A 21,854-nucleotide genomic window follows, 5' to 3' on the forward strand; every position below is an offset into this window, starting at 1 on the left:
GGACCTCAGGGGTCATACTGTCCAGCCTCTCTCGAACCTGCCTGTCAGTGATACCACACCTAGATCCTGATAAGAGAATTTCCACAGTCCATTCAGGTATATGTTGGGGATTCCTTTAGATCCCTGCATCGAAGTCTTCTCTCCTCCCACCCACCCCCCTCCACAATGCCCCGGTTGTGCCCAACACAGGAAGTGCCTCCTGCCCCAGCTCCAAAATTCAGCCTAGCCCTGAGGAGGAGAGGATCAGTGCTTGGGGAGGGAAGGGGGGAAATGGAGAGTAAGTCAATCCTGTCACTGAGGTGCGAGCGCCCTCTTGTGGGCCACTGTAGACACGCAGCCCCGGGGTATAAGCGCCTCCTTGTGGGCTACTGTAGACACGCAGCCGCAGGGGGTGTAAGCGCCTCCTCGTGGGCCCCAGTAGACACACTGGCCGCTTTGTAAATGCCCTGCGGCCGGTTGGACCCACAGGGGGTCCCAGGCAGACACTCCCTCTCGCTCCACCGGCCGCCGCCTTTGCGGTCTGGTGGGAAAAGTCCCTGGGTGTGAGCACCTCTTTTGGATCTCCATAAACACTCAGTTTTTAGGTCGTGGTTGTCCTGAGGCAGGAGAATAGCCAAGATGACCTTTCTCAAATGACTCCGGAGAGGCGAGAAAAGACAGGTGGCTCATCCTAAAGCTGTCAGACTGCCCGGCTCCAAGATGGCGGAGACAGGAGGCAGGGAGGGGTGGGGCTTAGTTGAATCTCGTGCTCCAGTCAGTCAACCGGCAGCGCGTGGGGGCGGGGCCAGGCCCCGCTGAGGGGGAGGCGGGGCAGCGGCGCTCTAGGATCGCCGAGCGAATGCGCCTCTCGCTGGTGGCGGACCCGGCGGCCGTGGCGGCAGCGACCGGGGCGGCCTGACCTCCTTGACCGGAGCCGGAGCCGGAGCCGGAGCCGGAGCCGGAACCGGAACCATGAGTGTGGACAAGGCCGAGCTGTGCGGGTCTCTACTCACCTGGGTAAGGGGCGGGGCGGTGAGGAACAGGTGTAGGACCCTCCTCCTTCTAGCCCCCCAGAGACCCTCCCCCAACAATCCCCTACTACCGCCCCCCACTTTCCCTCCCCCACATACCCCCAAACCCTTTGCCCAGAGACGCCTTCCCCCCAGAGACCCCCACATTCCCTTAACCTCCCCCCCAGAGACCCTCCCCCACTTACCCCCATACTCTTCCTTCAGAGATAACCCTCTCCCATGTAACCCACCAGAGAGACCCTCCCCCAGAGACCCCCCACAAGTCCTCAACCTCCCCCCAGAGACCCTCCCCCACATACCCCCAGACCCTTCCCCAGGGATATCTTCCTCCATGTAACCCCCAGACATCTCCCAGAGAGACCTTTCCCCAGAGATCCTCCCTTCACATACCCCGCCAGAGAACCTTCTTTTAGAGATCCTTCCCCCACATATCCTCCCAGAGGTCCTTCCCCCACATATCCCACCCAAGAATCCTTCCCCATACAGCCCCTCAGAAAAGCAGAGGTTTACAAATGCTTCCAAAGATCCTCCCCTCATTTATCTCCTACAGAGATCCTCCCCCAGAGACCCCCCCTCCCCTACCTCCACAAAGACCCTCCCCCGTCAGAGCTAGTCTCTAGGAGACCTTCCCTTTCCACCTGGGTGCTCCTCACAAAGAATATCACTCTTTCCCTCCCAGAATACTCCTAGAGCCACAGAGCCCCTTTTCATAAGGACGCTCACATCCAACCCTTTTTAACCCTGAGACTCAACCCTATGACTGAGACCTACCTATTCTGGTCCCAAGACCCATTCAGCAAACACTAACTGAATACCCATGATCCCTGTGCTCCTAGGTGGGGATACCATGGCGAAAGCAGATCAAGTTTTAAGTCCCCAGGGCTCTTACATTTGGGGAGGGGAGGGGGACAGCGGGAGAAAAGTTATGGCACATATATGAATTCATGAGGAGGCAGAGGGTTGTAACTGGGAGAGATTCAACCTAAAGGGGAGAGCTCTGCTGGACTTTCCCTGGGAGTGGCCAGGCTCCACCCTACCTGAGCTTCAGGAAGGGTGGTGGCACACAGGTAAAGGGCCTGGTTGGCACTGCCCTGCCACGTGGTATAAGGGGCTTAGAGAGGGCAAGATAGTAAAATGGCTTGGCCCTGGCTCGTGATGAAGGGCTGTCACATGAGCAGAGTAACCTGGGAGACTCCACCTTTCTAGGTGTGCTAGGAGGTTTGGTCCCACAGGTGAGAGGCCCCGCCTCTCAGTGGGAAGAGAGAGAGAAAGAGGAAACCAGCAGGTCCCACTCCTGGGAGTTGGGAGCTGGATCGGCCCCTTCTCGGCTGCCTACAGGTTGCAGCTGAAAGGGCCTTGAAGTTCTGACCTGCTGTTTCCCTCTCCTTCAGCTACAGACTTTCAGGGTGGCCCAGCCCTGTTCTTCCCCCCAGGACCTGAGCAGTGGACTGGCAGTGGCCCATGTGCTACATCAGATGTAAGTTGAGGGGGCCCTAGGACTCTTCAGCCTTCCTCAGAGAACCCAGACCATCTCCAATCCTCCTTGGCCCCCTCTTCCCTTCAGACAGCAGCCCCACCGAGGCTCCCTCAGCTCTTCTAGCTTCATTAAATGGCATAAACATTTACAGTCTACACCACTCCTTTGTCCCCACTGGCATTTCTTCTGACCCAGCTTCCCTAGCATCCTCCCCTACTCTAGCCTGTCACCCCCAATTTCTCTCCAGAGACCCTTCCTGGTTCAATGAGACCTGGCTTCTTCGAATCAGAGATGATTCTGACCACAACTGGCGACTGAAGGTGACTAGGCATCAGACACATGAGCTGCATGGGGGTTGGACTGACAGTTGAAAGCTATATGATGCATGCCAAGAAAGATAACTTGGACAGTTCACAATAGAAGGGTGGTGGTATGTCTGTACAGGTGCTCCCAGGACAGATGGATGCTGGGTGTGCTGGACAGAAGGCATCGGCCTGCCCAAAATGGGGGCCTGCAAAGAGGACAGGGCTGGCAGCTGGGTGATGCACTAGATAGGACATGAGACCTGGAGTCAGCAAGACCTCACTCTTGTCTCATACATTTACCAGTTGTGTGACCTTGGGCAAGTCACTTAAACTGTCAGGGCCTCTGTTTCCTTCTCTATAAAAAGGGGGCTGATAATAGCACTTACCTCCCAGGGTTGCTGAGAGGGTCAAATGAGACCACATCTGTGAAGGGCTTTGCTAAGTTTATTAAAGCACTATGTAAGTGGTAGCCATTAGAATGTAGAGAACCATTCTGGAGGAATCGGGGAATGATGGGACAGATCTGTTATGGTCCTGGAGTGGGGATGGTGGTAGGTAGCTGACTGGATGAGGAAGGGAGCCACATAGTGGTGGGGTAGACAGATGACCATGGGTGGGGATGGGCATGGGGAATGTGTGGAACGTTGTAGTAAAATGATGAGGCAAAACAGATAATCCACTGTCCCAGGCATGAACAGATGATTGGTGTAATGTGGACAGATGACGGGATGGATTTGTAACATGTGTCTGGGGAATGTGTGGGTCCAGGCCCACACAGATGATGGCAGAGGTCAAAAGGATGTCGGGGAAGAGAGATAGACAAATGATGAATGGACGGATGGTGTCTAGGGGAGGACCAGGGGGCTGGGTAGATGCTAACTTGGTACACAAGTGAAGAGAGTAGGGGCCAGACTGATGAGTAGGGGGTGGGGAGGTTGGGGGGATAAGGGTGGCAGGCTAGGCCAGAAGGAGGGTATCTGGGCCCTCAAATTCCACTTCCTTCCACAGGTCAGCAACCTGAAGAAAGTGTTGCAGGGCCTTGTGGAGTATTCTCAGGATGTGAGTAAGCATTAGTGGGCAAGGGAGGAAGAGTCCCTGGCAGTCACAGTCTGGGGATCAGACCATGGAAGAGGGGTGTTGGTGGAAATCCCTAAATTCCTGATGTACCCTACCCCTCCCAGATCCTTGGACACCAGGTATCCGACCAACACTTGCCAGATGTGAACCTGATCGGGGAATTCTCTGATCCCGCTGAGCTGGGGAAGCTGCTCCAGTTGGTGCTGAGCTGTGCCATCAGCTGTGAGAAGAAACAAGGTGTGGCCAGGACTTTGGAAGAGGAGCCTGGGGCTTGGGGGTTTGGGGGTGGGATTGAAAAGGGGGAGCTCGGATCACCCCTCCCAGGGGCTGCCAGGAATGGAGGGATGGTCTCAGCAGCCGAACCCCTGATCCACAGAACACATCCAGAGGATCATGACCTTGGAGGAATCGGTCCAGCACGTGGTTATGACAGCCATTCAGGAGGTGAGGAGGCCAGGGGGGGCAGGCGAGTACCCCGATATAGCCAACATCGCCTCAGTCTGCTGCCAGAGAAGTCTTAGGGACCATTTCCTAGGCTTATCCGTTTCCCTTTTGTTCCCCCCACCCCAGCTCATGAGCAAAGATCCTGCAGACCCCATGACGGCAGAGACCTATGGGAATTTTGACAGCCAGGTAGGGGATAGGGGAGGGAGACTCTTGCGTCCTTCCTTAGATCAGAAGCCCAAGTCCCTGCTCTTCCTGCTCTGACCTGACCTAACTGCTTCCAGTCCAGAAGATACTACTTCTTGAGTGAAGAGCCAGAGGAGGCTGAGCAGCTTCGGCAGCGTTGCCATGACCTGGAACAGCAGGTGGGAGCTAGCTCCGCTTGGGCTCCCAGCCCAGATCAGCCTTCTCCTGGGCAGCCTGGCAGTGGGAGGAGGGGGAGAGGAGTGGGGGGAGGGAGCAAGAAGGAAGGGAGGGAGGGAGGGTTAGGGAGGGTGGGTGGGAGGAAGCAAGGAGAGGGGGGGAGTGGGGAGAGGAGGGAGAAAGGCCATGCCGTCAGGAAGCCTGCGGCCAACCCAGACAGGCCCCCCACAGACTCCTCCTCTGGGGCCTCTCATGCATCTCTGGTCTGTGCTGTTCCCTTTCTTTGATCCCAGCTGACCCTTCTTGTGGAGGAGAAGCAGAGCCTGGCACAGGAGAACCGAGCCCTGAGGGACAGGGGGGCACAGCTGGAGGGACCAGAGGCGGCTGGGCTCACCTCCAAGAGGCTTTTGCTGCTTCAGTCACAGCTAGAACAACTACAGGAGGAAAATTTCAGGTGTGAAGGCCTTGGCACCAGGCCTCAGGGATGGGCCATGCCCCGGGCACCAGCAGGAAGAGCCACCAACCTGATTGCCTATGGTCTGAGGGGCATCAGAGGAAATTGATGGCTAGGTCATAGAAAGGAGCCTGGGAAAGGGCCATGTCAATCAGTGTCTTCGGTGTGCTGTGCTGGGCACCACATTAAGAGTTGTGGGTTCACAGAAAGGCCAGAGACAGACCCTGCCCCTGAGAAGCTCAGGTGGATGCCCATCCAAACAAGCTGCAGGCAGGACTGGTTGGAGATAATCAGCAGGGCAGAGGCATCGGCATGGAAGGGGTCTGCTCTAATGTGTCTGCCCCTCTGCCCACAGGCTTGAGAGCTTGAAGGAGGATGAGCGTCTGCGCTGTGTGGAGCTGGAGAGAGAGGTGGCTGAGCTCCAGCAGCGGAACCAGGCACTGACCAGCCTGGCCCAGGAGGCCCAGACCCTAAAGGATGAGATGGATGAGCTCAGGTAAGTAGCACCAGCTCAGGGGGTTGATCCTAAACCAGGTGGATCCCTATTTGCCACACACCTGACCTCTCCTGACTGGGCATAGCCCCATGAAAAGTGGCAATCAGGGCCTGCCCCTGGCCCTCGAGAGCCCCCTGGCATCTGGTGCTCCCAGCTGAACTGTGGCCCCATAGGCAGTCATCTGAACGAGCAAGCCGGCTGGAGGCCACACTGAGCGGGTGCCAACGTCGTCTCGGGGAGCTAGGGGAGCTTCGGCGGCAGGTGCGGCTACTGGAGGAGCGCAATGCGGGCCACGCCGATCGGACAAGGCAGCTGGAGGAGGAGCTGCGGCGGGCAGGGACCCTCAGAGCCCAGCTGGAGGGCCACCGGAGACAGGTGGGGACGGGGTGTGGGTCTGAAGGGAGCAGGTGGTGGCTATGGTCCAGGCCCAGCTCATTCATCACCCGTTTTGTTCCTGCTCTCCCACTGCCCCCACCTCCAGGTGCAAGAATTACAGAGTCAGCGACAGGAGGAGGCCCTGAAGGCTGAGAAATGGCTGTTTGAGTGCCGGACACTGGAAGAGAAATACGAGGCTGTGGTCAAAGAGAAAGAGGTGGGTGACTCTCCAGTGGGCCTGAGCCCAGGGCCCCTTCCCAGGTTGGGATGCAAAGGATGGAGTCAGGAAACCTTCCCCTCACTGCCTCCCTGTCCCTCTTCTGAGCCTCAATTTGGCCTTCCGAGATCTCTTCCAACTTTGTCAGCCTCTTCAGTCTTTGCAGTAGAGCTGACCCTGGCTCTTTGTTCCCTGACACCACCCCCCCCACTTCCAGCGGCTGATTGAGGAGCGGGACTCCCTGCGGGAGGCACATGAGGAGCTGTGCTGTGTCCAGGTGCAGCAGCGGGGCCTCAGCCAGGCAGGTAAGTGATCTCCAGGGCCTCGTTGGACCAGGGGGCTTGGGGCCATTGAAATGCCAACTCGACTTTGTATCTTTCCCCTCAGATGTCCAGCTGCAGCAGATGTCGTCGCCTGTGGAGAATCTGGCAGCAGAAATCCTTCCAGCTGAGCTCAGGTGCTGATAGCTCCTCCTTTGGCCTCTGGCCAACTGGGCCCACAATCCTTGGGCCGGTCACAGCCTCGTGTCTCTTCTATCTTCCTTTCTGTTCCAGCCCTGCACCCCCAGACTCCTTCCCAGCCATCCACATCTGCCCCCTCTCTCAAGCTCCCGGCCTTCTCTCACTGTCCTAAACCCTAGGGATCTCTGCCTCCCTTGATGGGGCTGAGCCAAAAGACAGGACCCCATCTGACCGACCTTTGGGGCCTGGCCCTGCAGGGAGACCGTCCTTCGCTTGCAGCGGGAAAACAGGCGACTATGCCAGCAGGAGGCCGCTGACCGTGGCCGCACCGAGGAGCTGCAGGGGCAGCTGGAGGAGGCCAACCGGGCCCGGCACAGGCTCGAGACCCAGCACAGGTGGGGGCGCCGAGACTGAAGACCGAGAGAGGTGAGGCCTAGCCAGGGCCGGGACGCCCTGAGTCCTGTGTCTCCTCACCCCCAGGCTGAATCAGCAACAGTTGGCAGAGCTTCGGGCACAAGTAGAAGAATTACAGAAGGCGTTACAGGAACAGGGGGGCAAAGCTGAGGATGTGAGTAGTCTGCCCCCACCACAGGAGCTCTGCCTTGAGGCAGGGGAGGGGAGGGAGCATCTGCAGGCTGGCAGCATGCACAGCCCAGCCTGCCAGGCCTTTACCCCTCTTCTAATCTTCCTTTCTCTCCTCCTGCTGCCTGTCTGCTCTCTAGGCTATTGTAAGTAGGGGGTAGGGGACAGAGAGGGTTGTGGGACTGGGTGCAGGAGACAAAGCACATAGCCCAGCCTCACCCCTCCTCTTGTCTCTGTCCTCAGTCCTCCCTGCTGAAGAGGAAGTTGGAGGAGCACCTGTAAGTCCCAGGACCAGGGTTGGGTGGGCTTGGAGGGACAAGCCAAGGGTGGAGGCCAAAGGTGGCAGTCAGGCTGGGGTGCAGGTAGAACAGGAATGTTGGGATGCTGGGGAGAAGGTTGGAGGGGCCTTAAATTCCAGGCCAAGAGACTGTATGCCAAGCAAGAAATCTAGGTCTGGAGCTCAGGAGACAGGTTACGATTGAAGAGCTGGGTCTGATGGGTGTAGGTAGGCGGCTAGGTGGTATAGTGGATAGAGCGTTGGACCTGGAGTCAGGAAGATCTGAATTCAGATCTGGTTTCAGACACGTAGTAGTCGTGTGACCTTGGGCAAGTCATTTAGCATCTATTTGCCTCAGTTTCCTCAATTGTAAAATGGGGACCATAATAGCTGTCTCCCTTGAAGGGTTATTGTGAGGCTCAAAGGAGATCATGTTTGTAACGTTCTTAACATGATGCCTGGCACATGGGCAGCCCTAGATAAATACTGTTGATGATGATCAGAGGGAGAAGCATGGCAGGCTAGATGGGCCAGGCCGGAGGGAGGGGGAGACCAGAAAGGCCAGTGCCAAGGCAAGGACGAGCATCTTGCTGGGGCCCAGCATGATTCCTGGGCCTGTGGCTAGGGAGAAGCTGCACGAGGCACACTCGGAGCTGCAGAGAAAGCGGGAATACATCGATGAATTGCAGCCGCCAGCAGACAGCAGCAGTAAGAAGGCCTGAGAGGGGGCTGAGGGAGGGGCCCAGGAGGGGGCCCGGCGGATCCCTGAGCTCCTGTATTTCTGCAGCAGCGAGGCGCATCGAGGAGCTACAGAGGAGCCTGCAGAAGAAGGAGGCCGACATGCGAGCCATGGAGGAGCGCTACCGGCGGTACATGGAAAAGGCTCGGACAGTGAGGACCCGGAGCCTGGCGAGGCCTCACCCCAACCCCATTTAGAATCACAGGCCCAAAGCTGACAGGGCCCTTAGCCCATCACCCTTCTCTTATAAAGGAAGAAACCAAGGGCCAGAGTGGGGGAAGTCCTATGCCCTGGCAGAGCCAAAGTTCAAGCCCAAGACTCCTAACGAAATTCGGAGATCTGAGCTCTCATGGCACTACCCTGCCTTTCCCCCAAGTCCCTCCCACCTAGGCTGGGCTCCCTGGGACAGTCCACAGTGTCTTTTCTCATCCCCCCTCCCAAGGTCATTCAGACACTGGAGCCTAAGCAGCGGCCCCCAGGGCCTCCTCCTCTGGAGATTCAAGCCCTGAGGACCCAGCTCCAGGAGAAAGACCTAAGGATCCGACACCTTGAGGTGGTTACCTTCCTGGAGCCTCCTGACATCCTCCTCCTCCTCTCCTGGGGTGTGGGTGGGGGCACCTGGTTACCATGACTGGGAATGAGCAGGAGACTGGGCCCTATCATTTCCCAACCAAACCTCTCCCTCAGACCGACTTTGAGAAGAGCCGGAGTCAGCGGGAACAGGAGGAAAAGCTGATCATCAGCGCCTGGTACAATATGGTGAGTGGACGCCCATCCGTCCATGCCCTGCTGCTTCCTGTCCTCTCCCCAGAGCTCCCATCTCTGCTTCTCCTTCCTCAAATGACCCCTGATCTCTTCTTTCTGCATTCCCCTTTCTTCCAGGGCATGGCCCTGCAGCAACGGGCTGTAGGGGAGGATCGACAGCCAGGCCCAGCCTATGCCCAATCCTTCCTGGCCCAGCAGCGACTGGCCACCAACACACGCCGGGGACCCTTGGCTCGTGCCCAGGCTGGCCCTGCCCGATCTGGAGACAAGCACTGACCTTTGCGTCGACACTCCTCCATTCTTCTGGGCAGCAGAGGTTTAAACCTGTGCTGTTCCCTTCTCCATGCACACACTACAAGGGGTTGCCCTTATTGCACATACCCATCTCTAGGGCAAGGGAACTCTAGCCCTGACCTGTGACCTCGGCCCTTTTCCTTAACCCAGGTTTTAGTTTTTAAGATGTTTTCCTAAGGATCCCTCCCCATTTTTAATGTCTGGTTCTCAGGGCAGAGAGGAGTTGGACTTCTGTGTTCCCAGTACTGCCAAGCTGGGCCCCACCTTCTCTTTTTAAAAATGTGATTTGGGAGGGGGATAAATCTTCTCAGTCTGAGATGAGGAATTAAAGCATTCAATCCTAAATCCACCAGACTGGCTACTTCCCTGTGTCAGTCAACTTGCATCGAAGGGAAGGTCCCCAGGGCTGGTTCCCATGAGCTCATTCCCCCTTAGGTGGAAGGGGTGGGGTGGGATTGGAGTTAGGGGATAGATTAGAGTCCTCTGCTTTTAGGATCCCAGGACTTGGCTGGGTCTAGAACTTAACAGATAAAGAAACACTCAGAGGCCTAAGTGATTGCCATAGGTAGCAGAGGTATTCAGTAGCATAGCTAGCATTCTGGGCCCAGGTGCTTCTGGGTGCTGAGAGGGAGAGTTTTTAGGTGTTGCCCTGGGGCATGGAGCATGGGGTGTGAAGGATGGTTCTTAGAGGTGTGGCCATTAGTGGCATTTTTTTTTAATCCTGCTCCAGAATGCAGGATAACATCTCCTGGGCTATTGTATTGGGGAAGGGGCGGGGTGACTGGTGTCTTGGGCCAATAGTCCCATCTCTCTGTGGCCGGCCATCCATTCGCCAATGCTTAGCATGCTGGTCAGTCAGTGAGCAACAAGGCTCAGGCCAAGCTCTCCTCCTCTTCTCCAATTGGGCTAGGCAGCCAGGGAGGCAATGGCGCAGGATTTGGGGTTGGGCCTCGGGCTGTGGGGACCACCACCGCAGAGGGAGGGGGCTCCAGCGAGGAAGAGGCAGGAGCAGCAGGTATGGCAAGCTCTGTGTCCGAGGGTGGGTCCAGGAGGGGACCGGTGACCAAGTCATCATGGCCACAGTCTGGGCAAGGACAGCCAGCTGAGGCTGAAGCCTCAGACACAACACTGTTCTTCCTCCGAAGTAAGGAGAGTCGTCTGCCCAAGATCGTGGAAGGGCCAGGACCAAGGCCCGGGCCAGAGCCGCCTGCCAGCAGTCGGTGCAAGAAGTCCGCTGGTACCGATGGGACTTCCCCCAGTTGTCCCTCCAAGCCATCTCGCTGGAATTGCATGTCCTCTTTAGCCAGCCTGCGAGGACCAGGGTGTGGGGTAAATGGTGGCCAGCAGATGGCTCCGAATAGCAAATGCCCTCTCTAGCTGCTTCTCCCCATCCAGATCTTCCCCCAGCCCAACCCTTCAATCTCTTACTCAAGCATACTCCCCTGCCCATTTCCCATTGGGGGGCGGGGGAGGAACTGAGCCCTAGAGAGCCATGAGGTCCATCCCACAAGCAGTAGGAACAGACAGGACTAGAATTGGGGTGTCCTGATGCCCATTATATACCCCTCTTTCCTCCCTACCATCCCCCCCAGCTCACGTGATGTCAAAGGTGGAGCCTTGGAAGGAGGGCTGGTGCATCATAAATGCAGTGGCTGCTGTGTAGGGCGCCCGGGCATCAGCTGCATCCCAGTACAGGTCCTTCTCTAACAGTGGCAGGTCATCATACATGTCATCCACTGCCAGCATTGAAACCTGGAGTGGGGAGGATGGGATACATCTGTGGGATCAGGGCAGGGGCCGCTGTCCATTCTGCAGAGGAAGAGGATCTTCCAGGAGGGATGGTCAAAGCTGGCCTGGGACAAGGGGGGAGTCAAGAATGATGAAGAGAGGGGCAGCTAGGTGGATTCAGGAGGACCTGAGTTCAAATCCGGATTCAGACCCTTGACACTTACCAGCTGTGTGACCCTGGGCAAGTCACTTAACCCCAATTGCCTCACCAAAAAAAAAAAAAAGAATGATGAAGAGGCTTTTGGATAAAATGGATGGGTGATCCCAGGGAATTAATTTTGGAGAGAGAATGGGGCCCCACCTGGAAATTCCTGTCGATTAAAAAGTTGGTCTCAAAGTCGTCATCGTCCTCCCCAAAGGGGTTTATGAGCTGCTCAGCCACCTGTGGAATGGAGGGTGGGCACTGGAAGTGAGGACTCTTCTGCAGAAGGGTCTGTCCAAGGCCCCTGGATTCCTGTGCTTTGAGTGGGTGCCTTCCTTCCGGCTCCCACCCCCAGCCAATTCCCCGAGACCTTGGTTCTTCCCAAGCCTTTCCCTGTTTCCTCTGTCTTGTAGGTTTTACCTTGAGCCAGCCAACATAGAAAAAGAATTGGAGCAGGGTGAAGACGGGAATGCACAGGTCCATGTCATGATTCTTGTATCCCTTGGTTGGGTCCAGGAACTGGCGTCCAATAAGACAAGCCAGAAAGAAGCTGTATACTGCAATTGTCACCACCTAGAGGCAGGGGAGCTCAGGTTGACAGGGGGTGGGGGGTGGAGGGGAGGCACATCATCAAGGGGCCATCAACTGAGCACGACTGAGCCTTGGAAGAGCCTTCCCACAGCCCTTACTCCTTCCCTCCAACTCTTTCTCACATTCCCAGTGCCTAAGAGGCTGCTCAACATCTCAATGAGTGAGAGGAAAAACTGGATCACAGGGGATACCTGAGTGTAGACAAGGGGCACGCTGATCCAGTCATAGTGAAACAGCATTCCACACTTGGCCCGGAACTGTTCCAGTTTCTGTGATAGAGGGTATAGAGTCAGGGAGCAGCCAGGGGGATCCCCTAAGGAGCCATGCTGAGAAAAACCTAGACTTTATGATGGTGGGATGGGGGAACAGTCCCTTGGGTGATCGACAACGCCTCTCTCCCAGTCTGGGGTGGAGGGACATGTGGCCCAACTCAGTCCCTGTTGCCCCCTACCTCCATAAGAAGCTTGAAAGTGCTGCTGTCTCGGATCCGACCCTCTTTGCGGGCTTGGGCAGCAAGGTTGGCAAACCAGATAAACGGTATCCAATATTTATTGTAGGATGAATTCAGGCTCTCAAATTTTTTCCGTTCCTCACGGGTCATAAACCCTGGAAGACCAGAAGATCACCTCTGAGCCAGGCTGCTAGGTTCCCCATCCCCCTCTTTTGCAAAATGAGGCAAAGGCTCGACCACCCAGGGCCAATGCCCTCCCCTAGAGACCCCAGTGTTCCTAGGAAAAAGCTCACCAGCCTCGACCACGTGGTCCATGGTGGGGAAGCGTTTGAAGACGGCAGTGCTGACAGATCGGAGGATGAGTACAGCAGACAGGCTTGCATACCGCATTAGTGTGCGCCGGTACAGTCGACCCCGCTCATCCCGTCCATGCACAGAGCCAGATATGGTACACATGAGGGCATCTGGTAGAGGCATACATGTATATTGGCTCCACCACCGATTCACTACCAGTGTCACATAAAACCCTGTGTGGGTGGGAAGAATAAGGTTAATGGTTGACTGGGTCATGGTTGGCAGTAGGTTATAAGGTTATGAAATCAAGGCTACCAGGGACAGGAGATAAATATGATGTGGAGGGCGAGTGTCGGGGAAGAAGGCAGGTATATCAAGGATTCCAGGTTTATACAGAGCTGAGGTTGAACTCTTAAGACATCCAGAGACATTCATAAAAGAAGCTCCAGTAACTCATGCCATCCCACCCTGCTTTCCAAGACCATCTCCTTGCTCTGGCCTCACTTTATTTATTTGTTTGTTTATTGATTTGGTAGGGAAATGAGGGTCAAGTGACTTGCCCAGGGTCACACGGCTAGTAAGTGTCAAGTGTCCTAGGCCGAATTTGAATTCAGGTCTTCCTGAATCCAAGGGCCCTCACTTTATCCACTGCACCACCTAGCTGCCCCCCTGGCCTCACTTTAAAACTGTGACCCTGGGGGCAGCTAGATGGCACAGTGGATAAAGCACTGGCCCTGGATTCAGGAGGACCTGAGTTCAAATCCGGCCTCAGACACTTGAGACTTACTAGCTGTGTGACCTTGGCCAAGTCATTTAACCCTCATTGCCCCCCAAAAAAGAAAAAAAATTTGTGACCCTCTACTCAAGTCCTTTGCCCCTTGTTCTGTGGTCCTTTGTTTCTTTCCAAACCCCCACCCTAGATTACTCCCACCATCTGATAGAGCCACTCCTAGAGGATGCTCTGTAATCTCAACTGGGCCTTTCACCTTTCCCTGATGTACTCTATTCTTCCCTTACAAATCTCTCCCTGGGGGGCAGCTAGGTGTTGCAGTGGATAGAGCACTGGCCCTGGAGTCAGGAGTACCTGAGTTCAAATCTGGCCTCAGACACTTAACAGTTACTAGCTGTGTGACCCTGGGCAAGTCACTTAACCCCAATTGCCTCACTAAAAAAAAAAAAAAAACAAATTTCTCCCTGGCACCTACCCTACCACCACTCCCCTTAGCTGCCTCTCCTCAACTCATACTTCCCAGAATAGACTTGGTTATCCATCCAGAGCTCTCTTCTCCCCACCTCTACACTTCAAATCACCAGAAAGGCTTACCATTCTCTCCTCCTTCGTTCCATTCTCAAAGGAGGAGGTGGACCTTTTCCTTACAAAGGACAAAGCCTCTCCTTGTGTCTTTAATCCTATCCACTCCCATCTATTGCAGGGAGTTTGTCTCTTCAATCAGCTAACTCCTCTCCCTAATTTTCAGTCACTTCATCCACTGATTGCTTTGTTGCCTACAAACATGCCTGGCTCTTTCCTATCTTAAAAAAACAAAACAAAACAAAACCCCCAAACCTTCACCTGATCCTACCATTCTTTCAGGCTAAAGCCCTGTCTCTCGCCTCCCTTTCACAACCTCTACTTTCTCTCTTCTCTGGCTCCATTAACCCTTTACAATCTACCTTCCTGCTCCCTTCCCTTCAAAGTCACCAATGGGTCTTGTTCTTTTTTTTTTTTTTTTGGTGGGGCAGTGGGGGTTAAGTGACTTGCCCAAGGTCACAACAGCTAGTAAGTGTCAAGTGTCTGAGGCCAGATTTGAACTCAGGAACTCCTGAACCCAGGGCTGGTGCTTTATCCACTGTGCCACCTAGCCGTCCCCATCAATGGGTCTTGTTAATTGCCAAATCCAGTGGCCTTTTTTCAATCCCCATTTTCCTTCAGCTGTTGCCAATTGATGATTACTCCCTCTTTTTTGACACTCTTCTCTCCAGGTTTTCGGGACACCCCCTCTCTCCTGATTCTCCTCCTACCTATCTGTGACCAATCTTTCTCAGTCTCCTTTGCTGGATCCTCAGCCAGATCGTGTCTTCTAACCATAATTGTCCACCAGGGTTCTGCCTGGATCCTCTTGCTCCCCGGTCATCTTATCAACTCCCATGAATTTAATTATCATCTTTGTGCTGACGATTCTCAAATCTACCTTTCCTGTCCCAATCTCCCTGCTGACCTCCAATTCCCCATCTCTAACTGTCCTTCAGACATTTTGAACCAGACCTCCTATAAACATCTTCAACTCAATATGTCCAAAATAGAACTCCTTATCTTTCCCCCTAATCTCCCACTCCACCACCTTTCCTATTACTGTTTTTTGTTTTTGGTGAGGCAATTGGGGTTAAGTGACTTGCCCAGGGTCACACAGCTAGCAAGTGTCAAGTGTCTGAAACTGGATTTGAACTCAGGTCCTTCTGAATCCAGGGCAGGTGCTCTATCCACTGCACCACCTAGCTGCCCTTCCCTATTACTGTTGAGAGTGACACCAACTTCCCAGTGCTCCAGGCATGAAGGCTAGGTGTCATCCTTGATTCCTCTCCTCTCCTCTGACACTGACACCATTCTGGTGCAAGCCCTCATTCCTTCACACGTGAACTATTGCAATAGCTTGTTGGGTCTTCCTGCCTCAAGTTTCTTCTCCCTTCAGTCCATCCTCCAATCAGCTATCAAACTGACCTTCCCAAATCTCAAGTCTGACCTTGTCACCCTTCTATTCAATAAACTCCAGTGGCTCCCTAACACATCAAGGATCAAATACAAAATGCTTGGTTTAGCATTCAAAGCCTCTCATAAGCTATTCTCTTCTTATCTTTCCAGTCTTCTTACACTTTCTCCAACATGTATTCTTGTATTGAGGGACAATGGCCTCCTGTAGTTAAATGAACAAGACTCCAAGCATTTTCTCTTACCACCCCCCATGCCTGAAATGCTCTCCCTAATCTCTTGTCTCCAGGCTTTCTTTAGATTCCAACTGAAATCTCACCTTTTGCAGGAAGCCTTCCCTAACCTCCCAATTCTAGCTAGACCCTTCCCTCTCAATTCTTTATCTATCCTGTATATGTCTTCTTTGTACATATTTGTTTGCTTGTTGTCTCCCCCATTAGATTGTAAACTCCTTGAGGGCAAGGGCTGTCTTTTGCTTCTTTTGGTATCCCTAACTCTTAGCATAGTGCCTGGCACACTGTAGGCTCTTAATTAATGTTTATTGACTGACAGTCAATCTCCTAGGGGAAAAAAATGATATCTGCTCTGTTCCCACTTCTCAAGATTATAAACCCTTTTAATTGCCACATACAATGACCTTTTCTTAGTCCTTATCTTGTTATTTTGGTTGATTTTTTTTTGCAGAGTAATGAGGGTTAAGTGACTAGCCCAGGGTCACACAGCTAGCAAGTGTCAAGTGTTTGAGGCTGGATTTGAACTCAGGTCCTCCTGAATCCAGGGCCGGTGCTTTATCTACTGAGCCACTTAGCTGCCCCTCTTAGTCCTTATCTTTCTTGACATCTCTCTACAATTTGAAAATATGAACCACCCTTTCCAGGCCAGAGATCTTTTTGATCTTCTATACCCCTTTTGTAGTTTAGTGAAACCTATGGTCCCCTTCTCAAATTAATGTTTGGGGAGCTGCTAGGTGGCATAGTGGATAAAGCACCGACCCTGGATTCAGGAGGACCTGAGTTCAAATCCGGTCTCAGATACTCATTTGACACTTACTAGCTGTGTGACCACTTAACCCTCATTAGCGCCCCCCCCAAAAAAAGTTTGCACCTTGAGTTTTCATGACAGTGCCCTCTCCTAGTTCTTTTCCTACCTTCCTGGCCACTTCAGAGTCTCCTTTGCTATTTCACATTCATGGTCCCTTATACCTGGGTGTACACTGCCCCAGAGCTCTGTGCTAGACTCTGCTTTCTCTACACTGTCTTGAGGTTCAACCACCATCTCTATGTAAATGTCTCCTCCATCTACCTGTCTATTAAAAGCCCAATTTCATGGGGCAGCTAGGTGTCATAGTGGATAAAACACCAGTCCTGGAATCAGGAGTACCTGAGTTCAAATCCAGCCTCAGACACTTAACACTTACTAGCTGTGTGACCCTGGGCAAGTCACTTAACCCCAATTGCCTCACTAAAAAAAAAAAAAGCCTAATTCTATGTTTTCCATAGGCATCTCAAGCTTAACAATTGCAAAAGAAAACAAATTTTCAAGCCCCCAAACCCCTCCTTCTATTTGTTGGTGACACCACCATCTTTCCGGGCACCCAGGTTCCCAAATTTAGAGTCATCCTAGAGTCTTCGCTATTCCTCATCTCTTATATTCAACCAGTTGCCAAATCTTTTTTTTCTTTTTTTGCAGGGCAATGAGGGTTAACTGACTTGCCCAGGGTCACACAGCTAGTAAGTATCAAGTGTCTGAGGCTGGATTTGAACTCAGGTCCTCCTGAATCCAGGGCCTGGGCTTTATCTACTATGCCACCTAGCTGCCCCCAAGTTAGCAAATCTTATTGCTTCTGCCTCCATGCTATATTTCTTTTTTGTTGTTTTGTTTTTTTGGGGGGGTTTTGGGTTTTTTTGCAAGGCAATGAGGTTTAAGTGACTTGCCCAGGGTCACACAGCTAGTAAGTGTCAAGTGTCTGAGGCTAGATTTGAACTCAGATCCTCCTGAATCCAGGACTGGTGTTTTATCCACTATGCCACCTAGCTGCCCCCCTCCATGATATATTTCACATTCATTCCCAGCTCTACTTATCTAGAAAGCCATTGTCATAATTGAAGACCTCATCATTCCTTGCCTGACTGCAATAGCTTCTCAATTACCAATTATATCATGCCTCCCCTCCTCTCCAGTCTATCCTCTTGCCAAATGGTCATTCCTAATGCACAGGTTCCCCACCACACACACACACACACACACACACACACACACGGGTTCTTTCTTGCCTCTGGAATAGAATATAAATTCCTCTGTTTGGCATTTAAAATCCTTCACCAGGGACAGCTAGGTGGTGCAGTGGGTAGAGCACCAGCCCTGGAGTCAGGAGGACCTGTGTTCAAATCCGGCCTCAGACACTTAACACTTACTAGCTGTGTGACCCTGGGCAAGTCACTTAACCCCAATTGCCTCACAAAAACAAAACAAACCCTTCACTGTCTGGGTTCCAGACTACTTTTCCAGGGATGTTTCACCTTGCTGTCTTTCAAGCACTTTGCAGTCCATGAAAACTGACCTATTTGTTGTTCTTTTGAGCAAGATACTCCATTTCCCATTTCTGGAGCTTACGCTGACTAGTTCCCTTGTGCTGATTATCTGCCTTGCCTAGAATGTCCTCCTTTCTCACCTTCAGCCTTTCAGACTCTCTGGCCCTCTTCAAAGCTCAGCCCAAGTGCATTATTGATCCATCCGGATGCTAGGGTTCTCCTCCCTATTATTTTTGTATCTACTTTATAAAGGTGGGTTTTTTCCTATTTATTTTGGTGTGTACATGTTCATCCCTTCCTCCAATAGAATGTGAGCCCCGTCAAGGCAGGGGTTGTTTCATTTTGGTATTTTTGCCTGGCAGAGTATCCATGCACTTGATAAATTCTTGTTGACTGAATGAATCTTGAGTCTGAATTGTGAAAAAGGGTTGGTTTGGGGGTTAGAGGTGTCTCTAGCACTGGCTGAGGGTTGTGAAAGGTCTAGGCTAGGACGGGGTTCAGCATAAATGATTAGGATGAGGTTGAGGGGCTGAAGTTAAGGGCTCCAGACTATAGAATGTGAAGATTCCAAGAGGAGCCATGTCCTGGATGGGACAAGTTGGGGGGCTTGGGGGAGGTCTAGGGATTGCCTAGGAATAGGGAATTTTTGAGTTCCAGGTATTAGAGGGTGGTTGGGCTGAGGTGTAAAGAAAGCTTTTGATTGGCCCTGAGGTTGGGGTTGAAATTAGAGGTAGGGAATTCATACCTAGCACAAAAGAGACAGGGATGAGGTTGGCATACTGGTCGCAGTATATGACCAGTCTCTCGAAGTACGGCCTCTGATTTTCAGTCAGGATAAAGCTGGGTGGGGTGAAGCATGGAAAGTTAGAGACGAATCGATCCCTGACGACCACTTTCCCTCCCAAGTGACCCTTTCTTCTCACCTGAGGCCCTCATCTCTCGGAGAGTTTCCACCTCCACTCCACTCCCCCACCCTACCGCTACCCCATCCCACCCCCTTGACCCAAGACCGGACCTCACCGGTAGATGGCGCTCAGTGCCAGGTACCCCCCGAGGAAAACCAGCACCTCTCGATAAAGCAGTTTGTAAATGCTTCCTCGCCAAAGCAGCAGCAGCTTGGAGAACCCCCCGAAGCGAGCATTTGCTACGCGGGCTGTGTATGTGACTGTCATGCCGGGAGTCGGGTTGGGGCTGAAGATCGAGAAAGGGGACGCGTGAGGGCCACTCAGCTGAATAGGTCATTCAGATCCCTAGACTCCCTGCCTTGAGTTCCTCCTCCCCAGTGATCCCACCCACAGTCAGGATTGCCTTCCTTGCTCTTCCAGCGTCCCACGGGTCGCTTCGCAGAAGTGAATTTCCTGAATCCCACCTGAGCCAAGAAGGAGGAAGACAGATAGTGCCCCCACCCCACCCCGCCCTGGCCAGGACCGTCCGATCCCGTCCCTTGGATGCCCATCCTTCGGACTCCGACCTTTTCTTTGTCCCCAGGGCTGGTCCTCGGGGCCAAGGTCTCCGTATCTCGTCCTCGTTCCCTGTTCCCGGCCTTCCAACCCACAGTGACACTAACCTCTTTGGTGTTCCTCAAATTAAACATGCCATTTCTCGATTCGGGGCATTTTCTGCTATCCCCCATGCCTGGGGGACTCTCTCCCTCCTTACCTCCTCTTCCTCCTAATTTCCCTGCTTTCCTTCAGGTCTCAGCTAAAATCCTGCCTGCCTTCTGGAAGCCTTTCCCGCCCCCGCCCCCGCCTTCCTTCAGTTGATTTTCTTCAGTTTATCTTTTAAATATATTGTCCGTCCATAGCTGTTTACATGTTGTCCCCCTCCAATTTACTGTAAGCTATTCGAGAACCGGAGTTTTTACTGTTCTTTGTGTCCCAGCGCTTAACCCTATACCTGACAAGTGCCGTCCGCAGAACTTGGACTTTCTAATGTGCAGCCGCTGGCAAAAACCTCCCAGGTCCCCGGGACCTATTCCCAGACCCCACCCCCCACCCCCACTCTTCCCGCCGTCCAGGTTTTCCTGCCTTGTTCTAGTTCTTCACTTCCAGGTGTCCCGCCCCTTCGGTTCCCGAGCCCCATCTCTCCTCGTGGGTTCCTGTTCTCAGGAAATCTAGGTCCCTGTTCGGCGACCCCACCTTCTCAGTCATTCACCGATTGTCAGGAGTCGCTGAAAGGCAGCGCAGTCAGAAGAAAGTCCAGGGCAAGAGAGCTGGGTTTCGGAACCGACCTGCCCTAAACTCGCCTATGGAGTGAGCGCGATGCAGCGGAGTCCGGAATTTGGCGTTAGCGGATCTGAGTTCTAATCCCAGTCCTGTAACTTACTTGACCTGCGTGACATTGAGCAAGTCATTTATCGTCTCTGTGACTCAGTTTACTCTTCTTTATAGCAAGCAGATTGGTCTAGAGGACTTCATGTCCTCTCTTCATGTCCTCAATCGCTCTGACCCTCATTGAAGCCTGTTTCCCGGTCTCACTGGGCGATAGAAGAACTAGCTAGTTAGTAGATAGCTATCCAAGACTCCAGTTCGTAACTGACTAAGCCTAACCTAAAAGATACCAGCCTCAAATGAGGCGTCCCGGGATCCCCAGTTCCCTGTTCGGAAGCCCCCGAATCTGCACCCCAGCTCACCAGTGGTAGGAACAAGAGCAGCGGAGAACTGAGCTAGGAGACAGGAGCACAGAAAGGACAGGGGTTGTGCCCCAGGCTAAGGCCTGGGGAGTGTGAGGGGGGCTCCTCCCTGTACCACCGGCCCCGCCTTGCCCCGCCCCTTGGCTACTGGGGGTGGGGAAGGGCACACAAACACACACACACACGCTCATCCACCCACCAAGGACATTACCTTCCTTCCCTTCCCCCTCCCTCACTCCACCTCCCCCCCAGCCCAGTCGTCCCAGGACTCGGACCCTCCCATCCGTCCCTCTCGTTGTGCTGGTAGACTCTCTACTTTCGGCATTCCTTTGGAGACGCTTCCTAGTGTGGCCCCCCCCAACCCTCCCACCCCTCAGCCCTCACCCCAGTGCATCCTTGGCGTCTCGTTTGCAATTAAATTCTAAGGGGTGGTGCGGGAGGCAATCCCTGTACAGATCCCGCCTCGTGTCCCAGCTGCTACGGGACCCCAGGGAGCAATGAGCCCCGCCTCCTCTTGCTTCCCTCCTTCCTTTTTCGATCTGGTCACCCAAGGAGAGGAAGGGGCTGACGCTGGGCTCGCAATTATCGCTACGTTCCATACGCAGACACAGAAAATCACACAATGCCGTAGGTAACAGCGCTCGCGTGCACTCTCTCTCTCTCTCTCTCTCTCTCTCTCTCTCTCTCTCTCTCACACACACACACACACACACACACACACACACACACACACCCCACACACACAGACATGGCGTAGAGCCGAGGTGGTCTGCTCCCGTCCCAGGTGAAACGGAGCTATGCTCTTCCATTGGTCTCTTCTCTTCTCCCCTGATCAAGTCCTTAATCAGCTTCTCCCACGACCCCTCGGTTTTTCCATCAATAAACATGGGTGGGTGGGAAACAGAATTGTTTCCCGGTTCACTGGGCAAGACGTGGCAGGGATTTCAGGATATCCCGTGTACTAAATAAGGCACACAGTCAATAAAGTGTACTGAATGGCTGGCTTCGAAGCCTTGCAGATGCTGCAGGTTCAGATACCTGAGCTATCTCAGCTGCAGGACCATGGGCAGGTCACACAACCTTATAGCTCTAGGCAAAGCAGACTTTAAATTACAAAGAAGGGGATGACCTGCATTAGGCGCGTTTTCTCACCTGGGAAGCTCCTTGTACCATTGAAATGTCCAGACCTGTTCCAGTCCTTATCGTAACTATTAGTGATATCTACAGAAGGACAACTTAGCTTTGACCCTAGGCCAGGGAGTGAAGATGGCATCATGCACAGCATCTCCTCCCTCAGGTGAGCCCGGGCTCAGCTTGGGGCCAGGATGGACAAGACGTCCCGTTCTGGTATCAGGGTGTGCTATCCTATCCTGGAATCACTA

The 21,854-nt window shown here is 53.4% G+C and overlaps 2 protein-coding genes across 9 annotated transcripts; one reads left to right on the forward strand and one right to left on the reverse strand.

The window, feature by feature from the left end:
• The first annotated feature begins 834 nt into the window (after window positions 1–834).
• Window positions 835–9,666, forward strand: HOOK2 (hook microtubule tethering protein 2). Of its 8 annotated transcripts, none has more exons than XM_043979663.1 (23): window positions 835–996; window positions 2,402–2,487; window positions 2,735–2,807; window positions 3,801–3,851; window positions 3,974–4,106; window positions 4,246–4,313; window positions 4,440–4,502; window positions 4,598–4,678; window positions 4,970–5,130; window positions 5,486–5,626; window positions 5,800–6,001; window positions 6,108–6,218; window positions 6,436–6,523; window positions 6,606–6,675; window positions 6,937–7,074; window positions 7,160–7,247; window positions 7,402–7,407; window positions 7,505–7,539; window positions 8,140–8,246; window positions 8,326–8,429; window positions 8,720–8,830; window positions 8,965–9,036; window positions 9,160–9,666. In XM_043979663.1, exons 1-23 carry the CDS (start codon window positions 952–954, stop codon window positions 9,316–9,318), a joined length of 2,193 nt encoding a protein of 730 aa, XP_043835598.1. In that variant the 5' UTR covers window positions 835–951; the 3' UTR covers window positions 9,319–9,666. The 8 variants fall into 8 exon arrangements, with proteins under 8 accessions (XP_043835598.1, XP_043835599.1, XP_043835601.1 ...); XM_043979664.1 differs by having other exon boundaries at window positions 8,329–8,429; XM_043979666.1 differs by having other exon boundaries at window positions 8,164–8,246.
• A 542-nt stretch (window positions 9,667–10,208) lies between these two features.
• BEST2 (bestrophin 2) lies at window positions 10,209–21,664 on the reverse strand. Its single transcript, XM_043977819.1, has 10 exons — window positions 21,625–21,664; window positions 18,861–19,031; window positions 18,586–18,680; window positions 12,602–12,835; window positions 12,309–12,463; window positions 12,049–12,126; window positions 11,687–11,839; window positions 11,426–11,506; window positions 10,934–11,088; window positions 10,209–10,644 (listed from the first exon to the last, which is right to left on the reverse strand). Exons 2-10 carry the CDS (start codon window positions 19,010–19,012, stop codon window positions 10,209–10,211), a joined length of 1,539 nt encoding a protein of 512 aa, XP_043833754.1. The 5' UTR covers window positions 19,013–19,031; window positions 21,625–21,664.
• Between the last annotated feature and the right edge of the window lie 190 nt (window positions 21,665–21,854).

This window comes from Dromiciops gliroides, chromosome 1 (genome assembly GCF_019393635.1).
Source record: "Dromiciops gliroides isolate mDroGli1 chromosome 1, mDroGli1.pri, whole genome shotgun sequence".
Lineage (NCBI taxonomy): Eukaryota > Metazoa > Chordata > Mammalia > Microbiotheria > Microbiotheriidae > Dromiciops > Dromiciops gliroides.

Excerpts from the sequence above, each read along its gene's own strand:
- HOOK2 (XM_043979663.1), top strand. The coding sequence starts at position 952 with ATGAGTGTGGACAAGGCCGAGCTGTGCGGGTCTCTACTCACCTGG. Across the intron at positions 6,219-6,435 it reads CTGTGGTCAAAGAGAAAGAG|CGGCTGATTGAGGAGCGGGA; the intron begins GTGGGTGACTCT and ends CCCCACTTCCAG. Across the intron at positions 6,524-6,605 it reads GCGGGGCCTCAGCCAGGCAG|ATGTCCAGCTGCAGCAGATG; the intron begins GTAAGTGATCTC and ends CTTTCCCCTCAG.
- BEST2 (XM_043977819.1), bottom strand. The coding sequence starts at position 19,012 with ATGACAGTCACATACACAGCCCGCGTAGCAAATGCTCGCTTCGGGGGG. Across the intron at positions 12,836-18,585 it reads CCCTGTCTCTTTTGTGCTAG|GGTTTTATGTGACACTGGTA; the intron begins GTATGAATTCCC and ends CCACCCACACAG. Across the intron at positions 10,645-10,933 it reads GGCTCCACCTTTGACATCAC|GCTGGCTAAAGAGGACATGC; the intron begins GTGAGCTGGGGG and ends TGGTCCTCGCAG.